We start from the raw sequence: 25,000 nt of genomic DNA, 5'->3' as shown, positions 1-25,000 counted from the left end.
AGTACGTAAAACTTCACGAAGATAACATGGGTTATTTGTTCTTTCTCAGCACCGGATGTCCTGCGCTTGGTTACCTTGACCAGAGAAGAAGACTTCCATCATGTCAGCCCTCTGACTCGACATTCAAGATTATTGGCAAGGAATATGTCACCAACTGACCTGAATTATTGACAAACTCTTTTACCTCATCATAAGGTCAGATAAGACGGTCACATGTTGACAGCACAAACCAAATTGCTGGATGCAAAACTATAACCCATCAATCATCATATAACAACCATGCGGTCTTCAACTATTGTAATGGAGTTTCTGATTTTGGAAGCCCTGGCCTTGTGGCCCTTGCTGCTGTTGAGGCTGGGAACTTTGCAAGTTCAATGGCTGTGTATTGTAGTGCGCAAACGGCTGGGAGTAAATTGGATTGAGTAAACTCTGGAAAGAAGGGAAACAAATTCAAGCGACATTCCAAGGAAAAACTATAACATCCAAGTCACAATGAGACTTGGTGAAATGAACAAATAGCAAGAAGAGAATATTTTGCAATAAGCGAAGTCCGCCAAACTATATCCTGTTGAAGAATCACCTTCTCAATCTGGTAGATTTCGCCTGATGCTTATTTCATATATTGATCACAATGAAGAATTTAGAAAATTCAAGCAGAATTAAATAATAAATTAACCTGAGACTGAAGAGAATTAACATTGGACATGCCAAAATGATTCTGTGAACCATCATCTTGTAATGGATCATTATATCCAGCTTGCGTAAATAGACCTTGCGAACCATGAGCCATATAATCCTGCACAGATATCAGAAGTTCGATAAGAGGAGGACCAAAAGCGAAGATAGGGGAAAAGAGATCATAGGCGACTTCACATAGCTCATCCACCAAGCCACCCAGTCAGAAGTGTCAACAGATCAGCCCATCATGTATGATGAACTGCATGACTTCAAGACTAAACTCTCATATTCAAAATCATATTCTCCAGGCCTAAAAGAGTGAGACGAGGGGCCAAAGAAGTGGAATTTAAATTAACCTGAGACATGAATTCATTTCCTGAACCAAAACGGGAGTATCCAGATTGAGAATTCTGGTTTAAAAAATTCCCTGGAAACCCAGCCTGTGCTCCTTGAGTTGAATAATCAACAGCATATGCGCCTTGAGAAGCCTAAATACCAGTACATCAAAGGCCAGTTAATATAAAAAAGAAATGTTATCCTACATAATTATCCATAAATTAAGGCAGTGATGTCAGGCACAATAAATAAATTACTAGAGGTGTAAAGGACAGGCACCTGTGTAGAGAAGTCAGCAACATTATATGGAACATGAGACCCCTGGCTCTTGAAATCATCTCCCACAAAATCCTGATTAAAAAATTTTAAGGTAAATATGATAGAGAAAACAAATTAACATATCAATTTTGATGTCCAGAATCAATCACCTGTGACATGCTACCCATAGAAAGTCCATCGCGGAATGACTGGCCTGGTCCCTGGATAGCCATCTATAATTCAAAAAAGAAAAAATCCTTACACCAAATCACTTACTGTTTCATCAAATAAACAAAGTGAGAATTTACTGACATTAGAAGCATATCCAGGTTGAGATAAAGGTCCTCCGATGGAGGGCTGACTGTTTGGATTATCTAATGCAGGAAAGTTGAAGTTAGATCCAATACTTCCGACCGGCTGCTGGGACCCTTGATGGTGAGGGAGATGACTACCAATTGGGGCATTGGCGTTGCCACGTCCAGCCCCAAAACCCCGGCTGCCTGGTTGTGGAACATGAGGAACAGCTCCAACAGGTCCATGGACAGCACCACGAGTAGGAATTGCATATGGTTGTGGAGGGCCTCCATGGTAAGGGGGAAAGGGAACCCGAGGCATCGGATAACCAGCAGGATGAACACCAGGTTTCTGAGTACCATTGGGTACACCAGGTGCCATATAAGAACCTACCAAAAAATTAAAAAAATATCCTTAGGAAAGCAGACAAATACATGTATAAATATACTTGAGATTCTAATATTAATAAAAATGCTTCTTCCTAGTTTCTCCAAACCATTTTGAGAAGAACTCTACAATACGAAGAACAGCAAAAGCAGGGTTCCTGACAAATCAGATGAAACAGAAACATATTCCAAAGCAGGAATCCTAAGTGCCATACAACATTCAAACAAACAATTCACAGCCGGTGGAGGGAGGTTCAAGTTCACCATACCCCTAGGACGACTATTTCTCCTGTCAGCACTGGGGCCTGAAGCAGATCCGAAACTGTCACCTTGAACTGCTCCAGGTCCACCACCAAAGAAGAGTCTGCGCTCATTGTAGATCTGCAAAACCCATGCACAAAAAGACACATCATCAGACCTCAATACTGATGCATAATCATGCACGAGCAGACATGTAACTTTGGTAGAGTATTTAACCACCATCAGTACCTTTTTGGGCTTCTGAAATTGAACCATGCTCTGCTTTAAGTTATTGAGAGGACCTTCAACCAAGCACTCGTGCTCCTGCAAGAAAAATACACTAAAAGTATGAACGTCTCGAAAGCATCAAACACCTACTGACATCTACACTTTATACGTCCCCAAGTATGCAAATAATAACAAGATATACTAGCCTAAAAGACTAACCATCTAATGTTAGGTCACACTTGCCAGGTCATGATTACTTTGAAGAGCAGAGAAATCATGACATAATACTTAAGTAGTATGACCAAAGGAGAACATTTTGAAGATATTACCTTGTAGTGTGTTAACAAACCATTCCACAGAGGCTGTTTGCTCAAGACTTTAGGATTTCCCAGGATAACAATACCATAACGAGCACGGGTAAGAGCAACATTAAGCCTGCGTGGATCATTAAGGAACCCAATGCCCTAAAAGAATAGAGAAATTAAAAGAAGTCAAAACTTATGGTTTAATCGTGAACAGATGGGATATGGCGGAATAGATTAAAGCATATGCACAAGGGAGACGCAGATCCACCTTTGACTAAATACATTAGGCAAGCAAGTAGTCAAAAAAACATATATAAATGCTAACAAAATGTTTCCCTATCTCCTGAACTCCAAGATAAAAGGGAAATGGAACTTTTGCAAACAAAGACCCCAGAGGAGCCGAGGAGGGAAAAGAGGGCAAGCGTAATGGTTCAGAGGATACAAAAATTGACAACAGATCAAAACAAATCTAGATATCAAAAACTTAAAACATTGAGCATCAAACAAAAGAAAATCGATGGGATTAAGCCAACCTGATGTTCATTACTCCTGACACATGACAAAATAATATAATCCTTCTCCCTCCCTTGAAATGAATCTACACTTGCAACCTGAACATAAGCAAATACTCAAAATAAGTACTAATAATCCAAGAAAACAATAATGCCAATGTACTAACTGCTTACCTCGATTTCCTTGTAGAGTTGTTGTCTTAGGGAACCATTTCTTGCCATATAATTCACTATATATGCCCGTTGACCCTCATATGGTGTTATGACCCCAATCTGTGAATATATCATAATTACATTCTTACCACCAAATGAAGGTGTTCAACCTTAAAGATGCAAATAAGAATGTACCTGACTAGGGACTACCCCACTCTTCAGAAATGTAGTCACAATCTTCTCCACATTTGCAGCTTCAGTTCTATTCAGATAGGAAGTTCCACTAGCACTGATCTCCTCTTGTCCCATCTACAGATAAATTACCAAGTATTCAAGTTTAAATGTATCAGTCATAACAGGAAAAATGTCCTCATACAAAATCAAAGAAGCACCAAGAGATCTTCAAGAAATAATCATTAATATTTCCATAACCATCACAGTAACATCCAGGTGACTCAAACAAAAGAAATGACAGAATTTCCTGCGACTCAGACAAGAAGAACTGAAGATGAATCAGCTAAACCAATTGGATAGTACCTGAACATAGAAGAACATGGGACGGTTCGGCACAGGCCAAGGAAAATCAATTCCTGATGATAGTCTTTCATTGACGGTTACACCATTTTGAAGTGTACCTTCATAAAAGCTATTTGATGGGAACTCAGACAATGCAGGGTGCATACGGTATTGTACCTGGAATTGCAAGCAAAATAGACAACAGAATAAACATTAGTAATGGAAAAATAAGAAGTCTGACACTTCAAAATTTTATAGCTAAATAAGGGTAAACAGTACTCTGAAAGAGTATGTGAGCAAGCAACACCAAAAGTTCAAGGAAACAGAAAAAGAGAGAGCCAACCAGGAGGGGATCAAAAATCATTGCTTGGTGGGGGTGTACGATACGGGTGTGGATCTGAAGGTCAGATCTTCATGATCTAATTTTTAAAGATTCGGGGATATGGATATATTTATGGATAAGGGTGTCAGGATTTGCCTAAAAATAATTAAACTAAAATAGAGTTATAGAACATAAATTATGAGATTATGCGGAGAACGAATCCTGGAAGGCGATCAAAGGTAAAGGAGTGACATAGAAATTTTATATAAAAGGTATTTCATTTCCTTCAATTTCGCCTTAGCTTATGTTTTGATTTAAGAAATCATTAAGATTGTCCAAACTTTCCCCATCGATTTTGGTCAAAGTACCCAAAATTGGTTGACCAAATTGGACACGGATCCCACACCCACACCCATGTCGTGTCGACGCAGGTGCGGCACCAAAAGTGAATAGTCCGAGCAACTTTGCATCCAACCACCACCACCCAGAAAAAAGGGAAAGAAGACTCCTCAAATCAACATAGATGACGAAGGAGCCCTTCAATCGATATGGCAACTATATGAGAAACAAGAGAATAACGGGAAAAAAGAGAATCTTAAAATTTCACTTCAGCCCCTAACACCCTGGATTGACATGTTAACACATCCAACAGACTCAGATAATCACCTGTAACCTAATAGGTTTCACGCCTAGAAACACAAGGCGTTCAAAGAGAGATTGAGCCAGCCCAGCACGAGCCGCTTTCTTGCACATAATAACAGGTCCAAGCTGGCAATGGTCACCGACAAGAACAGCCTGGGACAAAACTAAGAGTAAGAATCCAACATCTTATTGCATTTCAGTATGACATTTTTTATGGATGAAGACATCAATTGCAATAATGACCTGCTTTGCACCAAGAACCAAAGGAATGAGACATTCAGGCTCAGTAGCCTGAGTGGATTCATCAATGAGCACCTACAAAGAGGTTTAACAGAAATGTTAAAACCAGCATAAATGAGTACATAAGAACATAAGAAACAGAAAAGCTAAAATAGTTTAACAAAATTTTAGTTTAATGTAGTCGGGCAAACCAACCTGGCGGAATCTGAAATTAGCCAATCTAGGATCTCCAGCACCAACGCATGTGCAACAAATGACATCAGCACTCTGAGCTATTTCTCTCTCTGTTGCCCTTTTAAGAGCTTTATATTTCTTCTCATCACTACTGGAGAGCTCTCCTGAAAGTCCATTAAATCAAATGATATTGAATCATGTGCACAAATTTAGAATGCTCTAATAAAGGATATTAAATAAGAAATAGAAAGGAAAAAACAGAGAACTCCAAAAATATTCCCAGGTAAATGCTAAAATCCCTATACAAGTGTGGCCAAAGACAGCAATACCAACCTTGTTCATCTTTCAGTTGCTGTAACTTATGAAGTTCACTCTTCTCAGACGTGTCAAGATGGCGAACCTGTATAGACAGAAGTTCAAAAGATAACATTAAAAAGAGAACGATATATAAACATTTGAGGATAAAAAATAAAAAAGTAACCTGATAGTGAAGGGTTAAATGCTCTACAGGAGAACTGACAGCTTCCCTCGACTTGGCACAGAGCCTGACCACCTGGGAAAAAGAAAACGAAATAAGGAGGGACCTAAAATCTCACAAATTAAAGAAAAAGATGATGATGGAATTTTTTGATCACTACTATTGTATTTCTTATATGTCTAATATTTCCAATACTTCTTGACTCCATCTCCTTCTCCTTCAGTTTGTGTGCATGGGTAGGACACGGTCAATTGGGAAGGATAGAGGAGATCCACTTCTAACCTTAAGTTCACTGACATACTCAATCCTTCTGGGGATATAAAGAGCTCGTTTTTCAGCTCATCACCATAAAAGGGGACATTCTGCCAGATGCTTCCACTATATATTTCCATAAATGTGGATTGACTCCTAAAATAGTGATTGAACTTCTTAGCCAGTTCAAGATGTCGTCAGGGAGCTTTTTTCCCACTCATATTGGGGATGGAAAGGAGATAAAGAAATAGCTGGTGCCTCACCTTTAGACCGGTAGCACTTATCTTCTCAGCTAATTGGTCCACAGCCACGTTACTGGGGGCACAGACCAAAACCTGGGGAAAAAATAGTTAACAACAACTAAAAATAGCCAGTAAATCAAGCGACTAACATCAAGAACAAAAATAGGGAAAAAGGACTTCAAAGTTACCTGTCCTTGGCCTTGTTTCGCCATATGATACACAATGGCGGCAGAGGTGACAGTTTTTCCAGTTCCAGGTGGGCCTTGAATTAAACTGATGGGCTTTTGAAGAACACTTTTTACAGCAAAAACCTAACAATATGAACATGTCAAAATAAGACAACCAGAAGTATAACAATTCTCACAGTCAAAAAATATCCTGTTCAATAAGGTATCCCTAAAAATAATTGGGAGCATGGTCAATATCACAGATAAAAAAATTATGATGAACTAACAGATGGAGCACTCAACCTGAGATGCATTAAGCTCCGGAAGACCAGGAGCTCCAAAACGACGTGGAAGTGTATTCCGGACCATCTGCATCTCAACTTCATGACCTAACAGATGATGGTAAATATACCTGCATAAGAGGCAAAAAGAATACAAAACTAAATACTCCAACATAGAAGTTACAAACTGGTTGACCCAGATAAAGTTGGTGGTTGAATCTATGAATCTCGCATTCCTTTTTTTGAAAAGGTTTTCATTGCTGGCATCAAGAAGATGCATACGAGTTACAAAACAGTAGCAAAAATAACTGACATTACTCTAAACACTCCCAACCATAAACACTCCCAACGATGACAAAACTTAAAAAAAAACAGACATTACTCTAAACATAAAATAAAGGGGGGGAAAGGCACGTGCTGATCTGATTTTAGATAGAACTATAAATCTTAGGCAAATAACACGATTAAGGACAAGAAATCTTCACAATTGTTTTAAATCTCATTCTATAGTAGAACCCAGAGATTCTCACTCACCCACTGACACTAGTCTCATCCACTGCAAAGGTCTTCATTGCACTTTGCATCCGATCAAAGCTCGTACTTTTCCAAACGAAGTCAACACTAAACCCGTGGTTGACATCGACTGGAACCCCCTGATGAGACGGGAATAGTTTAGCAAAGACCCAAAATACAAACAAACACATGGTGAAGAAAGAGAAAAAAATATTACAATGAGACTAGCAATCTAAAATCTAAGGTATACAAACAAACACATGGTGAAGAAAGAGAAAAAATATTACAATGAGACTAGCAATCTAAAATCTAAGGTACCTGGCTGGCACGTAGTTCAAGCGCAACCTCTTCTTGAGCAGTTAATTTTACCTGAAAAACGAATAGACAACCAATACCTTAAGAATAGAAACCGCAAAAGAAATTCTTAAAAAAATTGAGTATAAACAAAGCCAGGGGCTCTGGGGGAAGTTCTTTTAAGAATATTTTCCACACTAATTAAATTTTTCATGATGCAGGGAGCCTTTGTCACTCCAACCAAAATATCTCTACTTGTTAAAGGTGTTTGTGGTTAGCCAGACTCCATACATTATTTTCCCTCTCAAAAAGATTTGGATATCAAGACAAAATGTCCATACCACGTGCCCCACAGATTGCCAAGCTGGATGAGCTGCATCCCCTGAATATCGTAGCCTTAGCTCATCACCAGGTACAAGACGCAACTCATTATCTTCCTGCAAAAACAGTAGACTATCTTCAGTTCAGGTAGGTAAAGAGAATAAAAGGTTTCCACGCCATGATTGAAATAGTAAATGACAACAATAATCACTATAACAGTCCAAGAATCTAGAAGAATCAACGGTAGAAAAAAATTAAAAAGGAAATACCTTCGGGAACACAAAATATGCAACGCGCTTCTTGTTGAGACCAATATCCCATCGGATAGTAAGATTGTCTTTACTTTGAGACTCTTTCATCATCTACCAAACAGAAAACAAAATTCCAAAGCTTGTAAGCATACCCTCAAGACACGTATAAACTCCTCTTAAACAGCAAAAGAACAAGATGAGCAAATTAAAAAGTATCACATCTTTGCTCATGAGAAACACAGAGTAGTTACTCAGACATGTCTTAGTTCAATTGTCACGAAGATTAAGAACCAAGAAGAAAAAGTCAATCAAGTGTAAATGCAATTGTCCTCATAAATTCAGCACTTCTACGAAGGTAAACTTAAGAAGTAACAAACACACAACCCAAAAGCAAAAGTCAGAAGTAGCTTTAAATAAAAATACATGATATTTCAGGATGCAACAAAAAGCTAAGAAAATAAAATAGGATTAAGCATTCAGGCTACAACATCTAAAATAATCTTAAGATCCTGACATACCTTATCATAGTCAGCTTCAAGCTTGATCAATGGTGCAAATATGTTTTGATACTACATTAAAAGAGTCAAGGCAAGCATTGTTAAAATGCCAATACTAAATCCAGGGGCAACTCACAACTACAAAGCAGAGTAATTCCTGCAATGCATCTATACAAATAAAAGATTAAGGAGATAATATAATAGTATCACCCAGCGAGAACCTGATAGGCATCTTCATACTTCAAGGCAACAGGCTGAGGCTCATCATCCACACCAGGCTTCTCAAGATCTTCCAGGGTAGCATCAGGATTTGTCTTCCACAATTCTTCTACTTTGTTGATTTGTTGAGCACTGATCTGGCGCGCTCTCAACTGTTCTTGCTCGGAAGGGACCTGCAGCACTCCACACATCACAAATACAGGACAGAAAACAGTAACCGAAAGGAACGGAAGGGAAGACTAAGAAAGAGAATCCGGACCTTAACAAGCCACTGCAAAAAGCACCTATCATCAATGAGTGGGCACCACTGACTGAGGTCCCAGTTCATATCCTTTAATGCATTAACACTTAGACAAGGTTCTCTACAGAGAAGAACGACGACACTCTCTGTCTTGGCAGAAATGAAGCCAAGAAGAAAGACATTTCGGCATCCACAATTGTAGCACTCTAGAATTGTTTCTCCAAGTGGACTATCTTTATGAAGACACACCTCCTTGTGTTTTGCTCGCACCTATTGGGAGAAGAGTGTATACAACGTCAACCAAAAAAAAACACAATAAATCCCTTGTTTCTGGAAATAAAATCATAAGACACACCAATTGCAGGAAAAGTCGAGAGGAATATAACTCTCCAATGTAAATCCATTAAACATAAGTGGCCAATCAAACTGTCTAGAATGGTGATACTAACAAAATATAACATGCATTTAAAATTTTATATTGCAACAGGAAATTCCCACAATTTGGATCATATAGAGACAATTAATTCCCTTATAAACTAAGAAAGGTGATGCTTTGGCTTTTCTCCCTAACAAACATGTAGAAAGTTTCCCTTTCAACTTCTCACACATGAATAAATAAGGAACTATGGCAGAGATGAAAATTGCATGATTCAGACAAAAGTCAAAACCTTTGTTTTATTGGGATAAGAGTTTATCTTATATCCAAGAGATCCCCCAGCATAACAGAGCTGGAAATATACATTACAAAAAAATAAGAGAGAAAACCATGGCTTGTCCACTAAACTAATCATGAACTGAGGAAATCTAGAGTTGAACTCTGAGGAAACTCCTTCTGTAATTCTGTTAAAAGATTGATGAAGCTAGATATAAATCTACTATTAGCATTTTTGTATAACTCAGACCAACCACTTGTGATTATCCATCTCTTAATAACATTTTTATGGTAACTGCCTTAATTTCATTTTCTGAAAACAGGCAAAATTGTCTTTCCAACAGTAATCAACTACTACTAAAATCCATATCGACTAACATGAACAAGAAACAGAATGAAGACTAATTGGCTAGTCGTGTATGATCACTACGTCAAAGGTAATTGCATAAGCTTCACCTACTTCACTTTCTGGTGCTACCCTGTACAAGTATTTCCCGTTCCATACTTCTCCATGTTTAACCATGTCATACTTTTTCCTCACACAAGTTCCCAGAGAGAACAGGGAGGGGCCAGGGACGAAAGGAGAATACCACATTATCTGAAACACGCCCCTGCCAGAAGAAATCCACTTCTTCTGCAGCACCCACTCTTTCTGCAGCTAGTGAGGCACAGCACTGCCTTTTGCTTGAACTATATATACCTCAATTAAGTCCAAGGGAGTAGTGGGTGTGAGCTTTTCAGACTTAAATCCTGCTTTCGTTAACAAAATGCGGTCAGAAAATTTTGCTTTTCATTCAATCATTATAACTGGAATCATCTCAATTCATCATCCAAATACACTACAAAAGGAAAAACCAATGCATCTTCAGCTTACCAAGGACATGGCCTTAGGTAAGAGGATATGAAGGTCGCAGATAAGGGTCGAAGGTTAATAAGTAGTGATGTTGTCTCACTTTCCAAGGGGATAGGCTTGGTGGTAATTTGATGCATTCTACCTGTTTCTCCTTCATACCAGTAGTAGTAGCATTAATCTTGAAGTTTATTTCTGCTACTGCATTGTTGTTTCCTATGCTTCGGTTATTGTGTTATTTTGTCTGTTATTACTGTACCTTGTTTTCTGAATACTATGTGATGTTTTCCTATGATTGAAATGTCTTCTTTTCTACTGTATTTTCCTTTTCAACCTGCTTTGATATGTGACACTTTAGCCAGTGCCCTCCCCATATGTATGTTGTTCTTGTGGATGATGATTTATTTTGTCTTTTAATACAAAGCTACTCATCAAAAAACAAATTAATTATGATAATAAAGCTATTTAGCACAAGAAAGAGAGACATTTACTAATTCACAAGAATCAAAATAAGCTAAAATTAAAATGCAGATATCTCCTCTTACATACCAGGTGATTAACAATATGTGAGCCCGAAGTGTTCCCTCTGGAATTACAGAACCACTTACGGCAAGATGGCACATTGCACCTAACTACACAAGCAGGATTCGTCACTCCACAGTACTTACAAGCATGCTCAACCCCAAAATCCCCTTTTCCATACTCAAAACCCTCATCATCCCCTGTCTCTTCAAAATTCAACCCACTCATCCCCGCTGCCAATGCATCCACAACCGACGCCTGATTACTACTACTACTAACATTACTATTCCCACCTCCACCCCGTGATTTCGTCGACGGCGACGCTTCCGACGATGGAGGCCGATCAGGTACTTCAGATACCAGAGAATCAGACGGTGTTGGCCACGCAGAAGATCGAATTGGCTGTGAAAGCTCTTGAAATTCAGGATAATCAAACTCTTCCCCTTGTGTGTTGAATTCCAGAAACGTGTATGCGTCGTTTCCGGTATCCGGCTGAGACGCCGTGTCGTAGAGATTGTTCGGCTGAGAATCCATAGTCAAAAAAAATCCTTCAACTGCTTCTTACACTGTATACTTTTTTTCACCAAAATCAAAAATTGTATATGAAAAACTAGCGTTAAAGGCTGGATTTTTGCATGAAATTGATGAAAATTTTGGATTTTTCGCAGTGAAATTTTTGTAGACTGTTCGTATTTTAGGGTTTGGAAAAAAAATGGGGAAAGTTAGGGTTCGGTGAAAGGGCCGATGAAGAAGAAGAAAGATATGATAAATATTCTTTTTTAAGGAAAAATAATTACTTGTACATCTAAAATATCATTATATTTAACTTTTTATATTATTACTTTAATCATAATTAATATTAATATTTATTTAACATAAAAAATAAAATGTGCATTATTTTATTTTACTTTTTATATAATCGATATATTTTATTTTAAAGATATAAAATAAATATTTAATAAAATCTCAAAAAGTAAGGACATGAAGAAAATAAAATATATGCGGCCTACGAGGTGTCCAGATATATTTTATTTTAAGATAAGAAGTTAAATGTGTCATAATGTAATTTTATTTTTTATTATTTAATCATAATTAATATATTGTGTTTTAAGGTATAAAAAAAGATAAATGTGTTAAGACGTTATTTTACTTCTAACTTCTTATAGTAAGTATTATTTAATTAAGTGATTAATATATTCCACTTTAAGATTAAAAAAAACTTAAATATATCAAAACGTATTTTTTTTGTTTAACTTCTTATAATATTATCTTAATCATGGTTAATAGACTATTACAAGAAAAAAAGATTAAATATATTTAACATGTTATTATATTTCATTCAAAACTTTTTTTATCACAAAGATATTTGCAGTTGCTATTTTGGATGTGTTTAGGGTAAAGTTCTTGTTCGTATACAATAGCTCGCAAATCACACAGAAAAAATAATCCACACTATGCCGTTCTTATTATATTTGACTTCGTAGAACGTAATAATTGATTAATCACCAACTAAAATTGTTGGTTTCATCGAAAAGTTAACTAATAATTGATATGATTGTGATGTTGGTTGTCAAATTGTTGCAGAGATTTGAACCTGGGACGGTGCAGCTTAATATTCAGGGATCTTACCATTGAGTCATTTATTTTTATTTATTATTGAGGGGGTTCAAAATATAGGCATCTATAGAAATATAGAAAATTTACCTTATATATATCGTGTATAATTTTGTCGATGGGTGTTCGGATGAACACCCTGGACCCAACGTGGATTATCTCGAATACGAAATTGTGTTCGTTTACCTCCTAATGTAAGATTTCCTAACATGAATTCAAACTTAATCAAACTTTAAAGCAAATATCATAACATTAGGTGTAACCAACATCATCCGTTTAAAAATCATGCAGTTTTGCTGTACAAATTGTCACTATCTATGCAATAAAATACACTTAATTGTAAACATCGAATGTGAGTAAGTTCTTTGTCGAACTTTCACCTCTTAATTGTATATGCCTCATGTTGTAGTCTTTCTGGTGGCAAACTTCTTGTCAATCTCCTCAAGAGCTGCCCATAACTTTGGATCTTCATAATCTTTAATAAGAAAAACAGGTTTTGCTTCCATAAGTAACTGAGATGGATTCCGGTTCGCCAAACCAATGACAGACATTCCAGCAGCCACCCCAGCTTTTATTCCTGAGACAGAATCCTACCCACGGAACAAACATAGAATAAGTTCGTAAGATGAAACCGAGGTTAAATTCATGGATGAAACAACAACAATATTCACATTGTGGGACCTAAGTAGGGTAGAGAGTATGTAGACCCTACCCATACCTTGGGAGGCAGAGAGGTCTATCTCTATCTCTGTTTCTGATAGACCTTCGGTTCAAGGAGAAAGAGATACTGGAAGTAAAAAAGCTATTGCAAAAAACGATGTAGGAAGCATGGCAAAGCGTTCTGGAAAAAGGAACGGTAACTACAGCAAGTAATACAATAATCGAAGTACGAGATATGTCTCACAAAAAAAAAAGTGCCTGAAAAGCTGTCTAATCCCAAAAAACACTAGTAGACTACCAGTTGTATAAGAATGTCATGCAGGTATAATCACGTCAACAACTAACCTTACATACTATTCATGTCACCACTTGGAGAAAAGAACTTTTTCGACCTACGATCCTAATGTGTGATGTCTTTCATCATGTGTGACATGATTATTAGTTATCATTTTTTTTAAGTGGGCTGGAATCGGGTTTTATTCTGTCTAGTGATGTCACCTGGATATTATGTAAAGTGAATTGATACAATGCTAGATGTATAAAGTTGCCATGTAAGTGTAGTCGCGTCTGGATCTCACTTTACATACTATTCACATCACCACTTATAAACAAATAAAAGAACTCATTAAGTAATAACCAAATATCTGATGCCTTTCACACCAGTGGGCTGTGGCACATGATCATCAACTTTTTATTTTTTAATTTGGTGCCACAAATTGGAAGTTGGACTCCGACGAAACAGAAAGGAAAACTGGAAGTGAAAACAGAGTCATACCTCAAATACAAATGTGTGATCTTTTGATACATTCAACACTTCAAGGGCCTTCAAGTATGGATCAGGATATGGTTTTGCATGCTTGCAATCACTTCCAAGAATAAGTGCATCAAAGAAATCAGCAAGGCCAACTTGATTTATACATAGTTCAGCATTAGCTCTAGGTGCATTGGTAACTGCAGCTCGTTTCAGACCATGATCTTCGATCCACTTTCTCAACTTGTAGAGACCATTTTGAGGCTTCAACTGCTCTTTTGCCAACCTATGTTGTCCATCCAAAAGAGAAATGAGATTGGTGTAATGACATTGAGCTTATAGTTAAATTGCATAACACTAAAATCGAAGTGGAACTTAAGCTATTGTTTTGATGAAGAAATGGGACTTACTGAAGAACCAATATACTCATATAAAACATTTCTCGAACGTATTGCAGAAGTCTTTGCTAAGGATTTTCAGGATACCCTATGGTTATTCAAGGATCCTCTTATGCATTATGTCAAGTATCAAGGAAAATTATTCTAACATCAAAAGGCCACTTCTTTTGATTAATAGTTGGAAATTTTACTTTGTTGGTTTTTGGCAATGTCATTTTTCTCTATGCTTTCACACGTGTAGGATCCAATTTTTTGCAACCAAATGTAGTCAAATCTATTATAGCAGGTTACCAGTTGATTGTTATCATAGAGATCTAATTGTAAACCTTATAAATGAACTGATTTATTATGCAAGTATTTTTTAACACAGTAAATGCATAAAACCAAAATCTAACTCATTGAAACAGACAAGGTATGGTAGAGAAGTTAAAAACCTTCTAAACAAAGCTTCCTTGTCATCCAAGAATTTTACACCCCGTTCGTGATCATTAGGAAAAAGTACAGAGACAAGATCATCATTGTGTTTCCCAGAAATAGTCTTGACAAACCACTCCTCATCAACTGGCACTCCCCCATTGTATCCTATCTGTTGAAATTAACCCAAATTGCAAAGGGAATGAAAATCATGACTTTGAGATTTTGGATGTGTTTTGGTATGAAGGAAAAAATTTTCTAATTTTCTCATGTTTGGTTGGTCAAAATGTTTCGGAAAACATTTCTATGGAAAAATAGCTTTCTTTAAAATGAGGAAAATGGCTTTCCTAGTGATAGTAGAGAAAAAAAGCTCCACAAGTAGAATTCCAAGTCCATTGTCTTCTCGCATAACAAACCCCCACTGCCTCCATTCCTCACCTTGCTCCCACTTCATAGTGTTTTCCTATATTAGATATTAATGCTCTTGAAACAATATGTTTCTGTTTACTTACCAAACACATAAAAAAAAAATTAAAAATTTATTTTCCAAGATATTTTTTTCATGATAAACATTTTTCTTCATACCAAATACACCCTTAGAGCTAACAATTTCTTCTTCTTTTCTCCATTGTGAACTGATGTAGCTTTTTATCTACAGGAAATAATCATAGTAATCGGTGCATACCTCCAAAAGCATCTCACGGAATGCAAGATAGTGAAATGGATCTGAATCACATAAAGTTCCGTCAATGTCAAATAATACGGCTTGAAGAGGAGCAAGCCTTGCTAGAGTGGAAGAACTGCTAATTAAGACAAAATATAGCAGCAATTAGATATGCTCTATTGGTCCCTATCACACAAGAATCTCAAAAAGAAAAGAACCGTTACAATATTTTAAGCCTGAAAGAGTAGAAGAATTCCAATATATAAGTTTGACAGTTAGAGTAAACATAGTCTAACTATGATGAATCCTCTGAAAACTACTGGTTGGAATACAAATTCCACTATTTGATATCCCAAATTATACCCGCTTCAAACACAGAAAAAGGAGAAGGATTTCAATAGATCGAGGGTAAGAGTAAGCTTAGTTTACTTGTGATGATTCCTCAGAAGATTGAATTTAATGGAATGTGCCTACCTAGTTATATTTTTTTTTCCTTCTGGATATAGGAAAGTCGGTAAAGATAATATGAAAGAAAATAAGATGACCAAAACCAGCGGAAGAATAGATAGTTACATAATCCATGTGAGGGAATGATGAGAAATAATTGAGAAACATCAATGAGATTCGACATTTCAAAACTTCCCAGATGGGTGAGAAATTAAATTTCAATCAAATCTCCAAATGGTCATTAGGAGACAAAAATTGCAATTACGCAGAAAGGGAATGGATCTCAATTCACATTGCAATCAAATAAAATGTTGCAAGAAGATAACATCCCAATCAAACTGTTGGTCAAAATACAGAATGTCCCTTAAATATAAGCGAAAACGAGGACCAAAAATTTCACCTTTCCTTAGAGTTTTCCCCAATAGAAGTGGCCATCTTTTTATAATCGGTAATACACAATTGTTACGAGTTGTGTAACCTTACATGAACCAACCTATGCTTCGAAAACTTCCTAAAGGATCAGCTTAAACTTGAAACTGCCTCAGATACATAATAACACAAATAAATCAAATTCATGAAGAGTAATACGATGAAAAATTAGGGGTGGAGAAGCTTCAGAATCATAAAAAATACTCAACACAAGAAAATAGCATATATGTAATATGGTTGGACCTGAATAAATGGCATAAAGTAAGGGACTTGCATCAAATTTGTAACAAAACAAACTTAAAACTATCCACTTAGACATTATACTTCCCTTTCATTGATTTTCTTACTTGAGAATAATAAACTACAACCTCGAATAACTGTTTTTTTTTCCTTCGAAACTGGTAACTAGCCTCTTGAATTACTGGTTAATGTGAATAGATCCATCATTTAAACCAAACGAAGCATTTTTGTTTCTTTTTGAAAAAATCAGAACATGTAAGATATCTCAATAAGCAACAATTGTTTGACGAGTATCGAATTCAAATCCACAACATCACAGATCAATTTACGAGTCCTATAAATCAATGGCAGAATAAGATTATAATGTGCAGGTTCACGGGAACCAGTACCCTTTTTTTTTTGTAAAAATAATCGAAAATTCTCTAAATGTCTATGAAACATTTGATTTTAAATCTAATTATCAAGTTATAATCATTTGAGATTGCGGAAAAATCTATAAACTTCAAATTCTGAATCAGCTGAATTGCATAATATTTTTTTTGTTACAGACTACAGGATGAGAATGAGAATAAAAATATACCAAAATTTGACTAGAAAACCAATTTGTCAGCTCCAACGACGGCGATGCCCTTGCGTTTGACAGACTCAAAAAGCGGCGCCACCATTTGCCGGTAGTGCACCGGCCTATTAAGCTCCTCTTGAACATCGATTTCCACGTTGTGGATTCCGACTTCACTGAGCCGATCTCCGAGCTTATCTCCGACTCTAGAGGCCATCTTCGTGTCCCAGAGATTGCGGCACCTAGGCACTCGGTTGAGCTTGGCTCTACACTGTGCTGCGAACTCTTGCTCAGCTGATGAAGCCATAGCTACGATGGTATCGTTGCTGGTGGTTGTCACCTGTGCCGTGATTTTCCGGCAGGAGACGAGTAGGCGGAGGAGATGGGTTCCGGTGGTCATTTACGACGTCGTATTATGAGTTTTAGATAGACTGCGTTTGGATATTCGGAAAACTAAAAACCCCTTTTCCACTTAACAAAGTTATGTTTAATGACTTCTTAGTTAATTTAATTAAAAATATTTTTATTATTTCGTGAATTTCATATATAAATTATCAACTATTTTTACGTCTTAAATTAAAATTTTTGCATTTAAAAATATTTAGAATAATTTATTGAGAGTCAAATAAATAATAAGAAAAGTCTTTTAAATATGTCCATTTAACCCATGAATTCATGATAGTTGAAAGGAGCTATTTGAACATTTGCTTAATAAGTATAATTTTGGGTGTTTTGACTTATTTGATTTTATATTCACTAAAAATTTATATGCTAAAGAATTCAATTATGAAGTATATTAAAGAGTGAATTCAATTAAATTTAAAAAAATATATGTTATGAATTCAATTATAAAGTATTTTGAAGAGTGAATTTATTAAATTAAAATAGCTCAATACAAGTGTCCAAAATAAATTAAAGCAGACCAAGAGTCCAAATCTTGAATGGTTTCCATGTCATGAATGATGTGGTAATTGTGTGTTAATTTTAACCATTGAAATCAATAGTTATTATAAATTACGGATTATTTAGGAAAAAGGTAAAAACGTTTTTAAATTATGTAAAAAAGATAAAAATGTTATTCGTTTATAATTTGACTTAAAATTTTCTTATCATCAATACTTTGACTTAAAAGTGTCGTAGATGTCAATACTTTCAGATAATTTAAAAACATATTTTGACCCTTTTCGTATTATTTATTTTCATTGTTGCAATATATGAAATAAAGTAGAGACAAATGTTTGACAAAAGAAAATTTAATGGCTGTGCAATCTCAGAGATAGAATATGAAAAATTGACTTATTAGGTGCAAAAATAATAATTGTGTGTACCTTTTTAATTAAATTATAAAATTTGGGTCAAAGGTTCAAAGGAAACAAATCTTTAGAAATTTAATCTTGTGATTTAGGCTGCAAATGGAAACAAAAAAGTCAGAGGTTGACATTTATAATTCTGAACTTGTCACTAATTAGTAGATTATTTTAGTTATTGAGTTCCGTATATAAAAATTTATTATCATCTTTTTAAGATTTTACTTTTAGATCGATAAGTTTTTTCAAAATTTATATTTTGGTTTAGAGTGTACACACAGGTAAGAATCGAAATTTGAAATTAAATTTTAAATTTGTCATCGAAATAATAAATTGTTTTAGTTATCAATCAAGTTCGTAATTAGGAATGTGACAACTTACTACCATCTAGTCCAAGAATTCCACCCTTACACTATAAGTAAAGGATGTGTAGTCGAAATCTCAAACTTTTAGATTTTAAACATTGTCATCAAAATCATAATATATTTCACAAATACTAAGCTCGAAATTATATATCTACATATACATGTCTGACAAATTAAATTTGTTTAAATCTCGTACCTAATACTCTAGCTCCGTTCCTAACCGCAAAGTTGGTGAAATAATTAAGGAGATAAATGCTTTTATTCTTAAGGCTGCAAAAGTTGGTAAAACAAAATGATACATGCATGTATATTTTCCTAATTATATACAGTTCTCTATATGTATATATATAATGATTAATGCACAAATACCTAACTCATCCTCCATTTTACTTCTACTACAAGAAAATTCTTGTTTAAATTTGTCTTCCAAAATACAGGAGGAATCTATATGGTTTTATACCAAACAGTAATCTCATACCATAATTAAATAAAAGTAGTAATATATAAGTGTATTTTTTAAATTGATCTCAATTAGTATCTGAATTCTTCAATTTTGAATATGCTCGGTCAGTTAAATTTTTATAAAATTGAATAAGTAGATACGCACGTTGAACATGACATAACACACGTAGGATGTCGCCATGTATAATCGTCAGGACGCAACGTCGGATGTGTCTGTCTATTTTGTTAAAATTATAGACAAATTTAAGTGTATGCTTGTACGCACTCAACATAGAAGAGCATAAATATCAATTAACGTCAAATAAAAGATATTTTTATATATTACGTATTAAATAAATTCTACTCACAACTACATCTTAGAAATCCTGGAATTAACTTTTTTTACTAGGAATAATAATTTTGAGATTAATTTATTTCACTTTTCAAATGCAATATAATAACTCACTTTATAGAATAACATGTTTAGCCAAATTTCTAAAAGACAAAGAAAATGTGTATTGAATATAAAGACTTATTTTAGAGAATAAATAAAACCTATTATTAGTACAAAAAAAATTTTTTAAAACGTTGAAAATAAAATGTTTCTTCAATTTTTCTTAGGATACGATTGGACGATATAAAAAAAATCATATTTAACAAATTAAATAGCAGTAACTTTTGTTTCACTAATTTCACAACTAAAAACACTTAAAGAAAATATTAATCAAACACAACTTATTACCTCTCAAAATAATTTACTTATCTTTCAAAAAATACCTTCGATGAAAAACATAAATTTTATAAATAAGACGATTTCGACATTTTAACCTAACATACTATCATATCACAATTTTCACGTTGAAAATAAAATGTTTCTCCTATTTTTCTTAGGATACGATTGGACAACAAAAAAAATCATATTTAACAAATTAAAATTAGCAGTAACTTTTGTTTCACTAATTTCACAACTAAAAACGCTTGAAAAAAATATTAATCAAATACAACTTGTTGCCTCTCAAAATAATTAACTTATTTTTCAAAAATACCTTTGATGAAAAACATGAATTTTATAAATAAGACGATTTCGACATTTTAACCTAACATACTATTATATCACAACTTTCACATTATTCTCTAAATACTTTCACATAAATTAAAACAGAAGTCGAAGTATGATACTATATATATATATATATTCAAAGTTTAGAAACTAGCTAGCTATCTAAGAAGGTACGTAGCTACCCAAAGTTGAAGCAAAGAACTCATGAATGTATTCAAATTGATGTTAAAAAAATGTCAAATGTCTCAATTACTTTTTGACCAAATTTTAACTAAACTTTACTATAAATACTCATTAAATGCCATCAACAATATCATTAGCAACAACTTATTTTTATTCCTTAGCAAATTACAATAATTTATTTTGTTACTCACTTTTCTCAAATGGCACCTCTTCAAGTTCTTGAAATATTTTCCACATTTTTATTAGTAATTTTCATGCAAGTTTATTTGGGAAATGCTCAAAATTTCATCCAATCTCGAGCAGCTTATTATCCAAATTCAGAAGAAAAAGGAACAGAAAGTAAGAATATTTTCATAAAAAAAAAAAATTCGTTCGTCATAATATTTTGAAATGTATTTTCTTTAGAATGACGAATTTCTTAAAATTTTGGGAAATCAATTTTTTCTGATAGAAAAAAAAAATAAATTTTAACTTTATGAATTCAATTTTTTTCAGTTATTATGTAACTTTATAAATTATTATTTTTTTCAGTAATATTAATAAAGTTTTAATAAATTTATGTCAAAAATATTATTATTTTCAAATGAATTCAAATATCTCAAAGCTCCATCTGCCCATGCCTCCACTATCCAACATATCACTTTATCTAAATTAAATATTTTTACGATAATATTATTTTTATAAAGGTAAGTTAATAGTCAACTCATTTGCTACATGAATTTTGACTTTATTAACGAGGGTTCGATTCTCCATCTTATAATCCTCACCACATATATCATTTCTTTTAAAAAAAATAATATTTTCCATTCAGTACAACTTATAATTTTGAATTTTGACATATTTAATAATTTATTATTCTGTTTAAATATATGCAGCTGGTGCTTGTGGATTTGGTACTTTTGGAGCAACAATCAACGGTGGAGATGTATCGGCTGCATCTGATCTTTATCGGGACGGTCTAGGATGTGGTGCATGCTATCAGGTATAATTTAAAAAGTTTTATAGTAAAATATAATTATAAAAATGATAAAAATTACTTATTAAATTCAATAATCAAACGTGATATATATACTTACATAACTCAACTTCAACAACCTATCAGTCGACCTCTTCGAAAAATTCCTGATCAAACCACTAACCCCGACATTAAAATCCGACATCATTATATATCATTTAAATTCATCGTCTATCTATAAACTTTAAATTTTAAAATCACTACCGTAAATTATAGGTGAGGTGTACAAACAGTAATTACTGTTCAGAAAATGGAGTTACTGTGGTAATTACTGATCATGGAGCAAGTGATAGCACAGATTTTATTTTAAGCCAACGGGCTTTTTCACGTATGGCCCAAACAAAAGATGCTGCTGCTTCTCTATTATCACTTGGTAATGTGGGCATTGAATATAGAAGGTATATAATATTCATTTCATAATTATTTTTTCCCGTTTTATTTTACCGTAAGATCTCTCTGTAACAGTCAATTTCTATAATAATATTTCATAATAATAGTCATGTTCGCTCTGAAAACGATCTTTCACGTTATGTTATATGTATATCTAGGGGCAGAGCCAACCTTCTGTTAGGAGGTTGTTATAGTCAGATTTTTCTATAACAATTACGTGTCCTTCTATAAAAAATATTTCATTGTAATAATCATGTTTGCTATGGAATCATTAATCTATCATGTTATATGATATATTTTTCTATTAATTAACATTTGTATCAATTTATTTAACAGGGTTTCTTGTAGCTATCCAAATAAGAATATTACATTCAAGATTGATGAGAGTAGTGATAATCCTTATTATTTGGCTTTTGTTATATGGTATCAACAAGGCAAAACTGATATTTCTGCGGTTCAATTGTGTGAGGTACGAATTTAACTTATATATACTGATAATATATATTTTTGAAGGGAAAATGGTCTGATATATCCCTCAACTTTGTTATTTAGAGCTGATATACCCCTTGTTATGAAAGTGGCTCATATATATCCCTACTTGTAAACAAATGACTCACATATATCCTTTTCCTCTAACGGAAATGAAAAAAAAAATTAATCTAAATTTTTATTATTTTTTTCTAAAAAATATAATTCCATATAAGTAAATTTAATCCTCGTCAAACATACTTTTTTTGACTTTTTTGTTTCAATGACTAATTTATAATTATTATTTTGATAATCAAATTTATTTATATTTCACTAATATTCTTGTAAAACTTATTGTAGATGACCAAATTTTTTCTTCGAATACGAAATTAAATTACAACACACAAAAAAACTAGTTTAATTTTTTTTCTCTTTAAACTAAGGAATGAAAGAAAAAAACAAAATAAGAATAAGAAACTCAAATAATTATAATAAAAGAAGTCAAAAAATAATTTATGTATGAAAAAAATTAAAATATACCTTGAACTTTGATAGAAGAATCATATATACCCCTAAATAATTTTTTTTATAAAAAAATTAGAAGTAATAAATATAAATTTAAAACTAATTTTTTAACTTCCGTTAAATGAAGGGTATATGTGAGCCATTTTGTAACGGCAGGGGTATATATGAGCCGTTTGTATAACGGTAAGAGCATATATGAGCCACTTTAATAACGAGGGATATTTCAGCTCCAAATAACAAATTTGAGGGATATATCAGACCCTTTTTTCCATTTTTTAATGACAATTGAGATATTACTTTTACAACAACCTCAAGTACTAATAAGTACTAGACCCTAAACATAATCAATCTTTTAAAAACACCTATACAAAATATTTGAATTTTATCGAACTCGTATATTCGAAGTATATACACCAAACTTGAAAATATTTTGATTTATCAAATATGCAGACAGAAAATTTTGTGTGCAAATTATTGGATAGGACACGTGGCGCAGTATGGACAAGTTCATCACCACCAAAAGGACAATTGCAAATAAGAATGTTATTGAGTTCTGATGATGGAGATGAAAAATGGGTTATTCCTTTAAATAATATTCCTGAAAATTGGAAAGCTGGTGAAACATATGATTCTGGAATACAAGTGGAATAATAACGGAACGGGAACAAGAGGTTGTCCTTTTCTCGGTTTAATAATTTCAAAATTATTATCAATAATTGTTATTGACGAAGATGCATTAAATTTTGAATAAGCAGCTAACGTAAATTACTATCGTATAATGATCTTGTATAATTTGTAAGCAAAAATTTATTTTAATGTTATTTGTTGATTAAATTTGTCATATGAAAAAAGAGAAGAGTATATTGGCTCTTTTTGTAAAATAAGTATAGTTGTTATAAGTGTACTATTGTATTTTTGCCAAGTAAAATAAAAGTTCAGATATTTTGTTTGTACTCAGAAAAATTAAATTGTTTTAAAATATTGGTGACAATTGATGATATTATATCATTAAAAAAGAAAAATATATTAAATGTGAATTAATTTCTAGTATGATAAATAGTTCACCAATTAATAATATTATAATTTATCAGAATAACTTTTTTTCGAATCGAACTTAACCCATAACATATAGAGTAATAAACCAAATGTTGAGTGATAGTATATATTAAATTGTTAAAAAGGATGACAATAAGAGGTAATTAAAACATAGAATATATTTATTAAAAAGGGAGCTTGTTCTCATGAAACATTTGATTAGACTTTATATAATGATTTAAATTTGAGGGAAACCTAATTGTAATAAACCAAATGTTGTATTGGTAGTCAATTATCATTTATACTACAAAAAAAAGAAAGAAATAGGAATTAGAGATATAATATCTATAATTAAACAACAACAAAATATGAACGTTAGTTTTGTACATGGAAAAGGGTTCAAAATACCTTTAAATTATTCGAAATAGCTTATATTTATCGTTAAACTATATTTCGGTTCAAAATTACCCTTTCGGTCAAACTATTGGGTCAAAAGTGTCCTCCTTATTATAATAAAATAATAAAAAAGATTTAGTAACTTACAATCACGAATATGCGCTTTGAAACCCAACCCCGAAGAAAGCTATGAAACCCTAGCCGGGAAATGAGGGGAAAGTTGTGGAATCCTAACTATCATGCTTTGAAACCGTAAACATAATAAAATAAGAAAAAAGATTTACTAACCTACAAGCACGAATATCCACTTTGAAACCCAACTCCAAAGAAAGCTATGAAACACTAGCCACAAAATGAGAAAGAAGGGGTGAAATCCTAGCTATCATGCTTTGAAACCGTAAACATAATAAAATAAGAAAAAAGATTTACTAACATACAATCACGAATATCCTTTTTGAAACCCAGCCATGAATAAAACCATGAAACCCTAGCCACAAAATGAGGGAGAAGGGGTGAAATTGTTTCTGGAAAATATAAAATGTGGGGGGGGGGGGGGGGGGGGGGAAATTTGAATT

The 25,000-nt window shown here is 33.7% G+C and overlaps 4 protein-coding genes across 10 annotated transcripts in view; 1 reads left to right on the top strand and 3 right to left on the bottom strand.

The window, feature by feature from the left end:
- The window catches only part of LOC107028412 (regulator of nonsense transcripts 1 homolog), a 12,263-nt gene extending 433 nt beyond the window's left edge, over window positions 1–11,830 (bottom strand). Inside the window, exons 1-29 of the mRNA XM_015229467.2 lie at window positions 11,092–11,830; window positions 9,059–9,310; window positions 8,802–8,972; window positions 8,602–8,652; window positions 8,102–8,194; window positions 7,853–7,948; window positions 7,536–7,586; window positions 7,239–7,357; window positions 6,727–6,835; window positions 6,445–6,567; window positions 6,278–6,349; window positions 5,766–5,837; window positions 5,618–5,684; window positions 5,306–5,448; window positions 5,114–5,185; window positions 4,895–5,023; window positions 3,928–4,083; window positions 3,586–3,699; window positions 3,412–3,510; window positions 3,259–3,336; window positions 2,750–2,884; window positions 2,442–2,516; window positions 2,222–2,333; window positions 1,585–1,955; window positions 1,443–1,505; window positions 1,294–1,365; window positions 1,035–1,166; window positions 677–796; window positions 1–429 (exon numbers count right to left, since the gene is read on the bottom strand). The exon at window positions 1–429 is cut by the window's left edge and continues 433 nt beyond it. Coding sequence (XP_015084953.1) covers window positions 289–429; window positions 677–796; window positions 1,035–1,166; window positions 1,294–1,365; window positions 1,443–1,505; window positions 1,585–1,955; window positions 2,222–2,333; window positions 2,442–2,516; window positions 2,750–2,884; window positions 3,259–3,336; window positions 3,412–3,510; window positions 3,586–3,699; window positions 3,928–4,083; window positions 4,895–5,023; window positions 5,114–5,185; window positions 5,306–5,448; window positions 5,618–5,684; window positions 5,766–5,837; window positions 6,278–6,349; window positions 6,445–6,567; window positions 6,727–6,835; window positions 7,239–7,357; window positions 7,536–7,586; window positions 7,853–7,948; window positions 8,102–8,194; window positions 8,602–8,652; window positions 8,802–8,972; window positions 9,059–9,310; window positions 11,092–11,598 — 3,795 coding nt within the window. The 5' untranslated portion in view covers window positions 11,599–11,830 and the 3' untranslated portion in view covers window positions 1–288. The remainder of the gene's footprint in view (window positions 430–676; window positions 797–1,034; window positions 1,167–1,293; window positions 1,366–1,442; window positions 1,506–1,584; window positions 1,956–2,221; window positions 2,334–2,441; window positions 2,517–2,749; window positions 2,885–3,258; window positions 3,337–3,411; window positions 3,511–3,585; window positions 3,700–3,927; window positions 4,084–4,894; window positions 5,024–5,113; window positions 5,186–5,305; window positions 5,449–5,617; window positions 5,685–5,765; window positions 5,838–6,277; window positions 6,350–6,444; window positions 6,568–6,726; window positions 6,836–7,238; window positions 7,358–7,535; window positions 7,587–7,852; window positions 7,949–8,101; window positions 8,195–8,601; window positions 8,653–8,801; window positions 8,973–9,058; window positions 9,311–11,091) is intronic.
- Window positions 11,831–12,899: 1,069 nt separating this feature from the next.
- Window positions 12,900–16,542, bottom strand: LOC107027109 (haloacid dehalogenase-like hydrolase domain-containing protein Sgpp). Of its 2 annotated transcripts, none has more exons than XM_015228283.2 (5): window positions 16,413–16,542; window positions 15,587–15,701; window positions 14,922–15,073; window positions 14,114–14,375; window positions 12,900–13,268 (listed from the first exon to the last, which is right to left on the bottom strand). In XM_015228283.2, the coding sequence occupies exons 1-5, from the start codon at window positions 16,445–16,447 to the stop codon at window positions 13,077–13,079; spliced, it is 756 nt and encodes a 251-aa protein (XP_015083769.1). In that variant the 5' UTR covers window positions 16,448–16,542; the 3' UTR covers window positions 12,900–13,076. The 2 variants fall into 2 exon arrangements, with proteins under 2 accessions (XP_015083769.1, XP_027774614.1); XM_027918813.1 differs by having other exon boundaries at window positions 15,587–15,704; window positions 16,413–16,524.
- LOC107027110 lies at window positions 12,910–17,675 on the bottom strand. Of its 6 annotated transcripts, none has more exons than XR_003579806.1 (4): window positions 17,262–17,675; window positions 15,587–15,704; window positions 14,114–14,375; window positions 12,910–13,268 (listed from the first exon to the last, which is right to left on the bottom strand). XR_003579806.1 is itself a non-coding variant. In XM_015228284.2 (2 exons), exon 1 carries the CDS (start codon window positions 17,638–17,640, stop codon window positions 17,272–17,274), a length of 369 nt encoding a protein of 122 aa, XP_015083770.1. In that variant the 5' UTR covers window positions 17,641–17,675; the 3' UTR covers window positions 15,586–15,704; window positions 17,262–17,271. The 6 variants fall into 6 exon arrangements, 2 of the variants coding, with proteins under 2 accessions (XP_015083770.1, XP_027774615.1); XR_003579807.1 differs by having other exon boundaries at window positions 15,587–15,701; XR_003579808.1 differs by lacking the exons at window positions 12,910–13,268; window positions 14,114–14,375 and adding an exon at window positions 15,221–15,364.
- A 3,067-nt stretch (window positions 17,676–20,742) lies between these two features.
- Window positions 20,743–23,920, top strand: LOC107028202 (expansin-like B1). The gene is made up of 5 exons (XM_015229247.2): window positions 20,743–20,935; window positions 21,472–21,578; window positions 21,828–22,009; window positions 22,338–22,470; window positions 23,445–23,920. The coding sequence occupies exons 1-5, from the start codon at window positions 20,797–20,799 to the stop codon at window positions 23,643–23,645; spliced, it is 762 nt and encodes a 253-aa protein (XP_015084733.1). The 5' UTR covers window positions 20,743–20,796; the 3' UTR covers window positions 23,646–23,920.
- Window positions 23,921–25,000: the final 1,080 nt, after the last annotated feature.

The sequence above is a fragment of the Solanum pennellii genome, chromosome 8, assembly GCF_001406875.1.
Source record: "Solanum pennellii chromosome 8, SPENNV200".
NCBI classification, from domain to species: domain Eukaryota; kingdom Viridiplantae; phylum Streptophyta; class Magnoliopsida; order Solanales; family Solanaceae; genus Solanum; species Solanum pennellii.
The sequence above is the reverse complement of the archived record's forward strand: the minus strand, read 5'-3'. Positions and strand labels throughout refer to the sequence as shown.

What these genes read in the sequence shown, in the direction of transcription:
- LOC107027109 (XM_027918813.1), bottom strand. Translation starts at nt 16,447, where the DNA reads ATGGCCACTTCTATTGGGGAAAACTCTAAGGAAAG. An exon ending in GGGGAAAACTCTAAGGAAAG is followed by an intron (nt 15,705 to 16,412) that starts GTGAAATTTTTG and finishes TGTCTTAATTAG; the next exon opens with CAGTTCTTCCACTCTAGCAA. An exon ending in ATCACACATTTGTATTTGAG is followed by an intron (nt 13,269 to 14,113) that starts GTATGACTCTGT and finishes TTCCGTGGGTAG; the next exon opens with GATTCTGTCTCAGGAATAAA.
- LOC107028202 (XM_015229247.2), top strand. Translation starts at nt 20,797, where the DNA reads ATGGCACCTCTTCAAGTTCTTGAAATATTTTCCACATTTTTATTAGTA. An exon ending in GATGTGGTGCATGCTATCAG is followed by an intron (nt 21,579 to 21,827) that starts GTATAATTTAAA and finishes CGTAAATTATAG; the next exon opens with GTGAGGTGTACAAACAGTAA. An exon ending in CTGCGGTTCAATTGTGTGAG is followed by an intron (nt 22,471 to 23,444) that starts GTACGAATTTAA and finishes TCAAATATGCAG; the next exon opens with ACAGAAAATTTTGTGTGCAA.
- LOC107027110 (XM_015228284.2), bottom strand. Translation starts at nt 17,640, where the DNA reads ATGACCACCGGAACCCATCTCCTCCGCCTACTCGTCTCCTGCCGGAAA.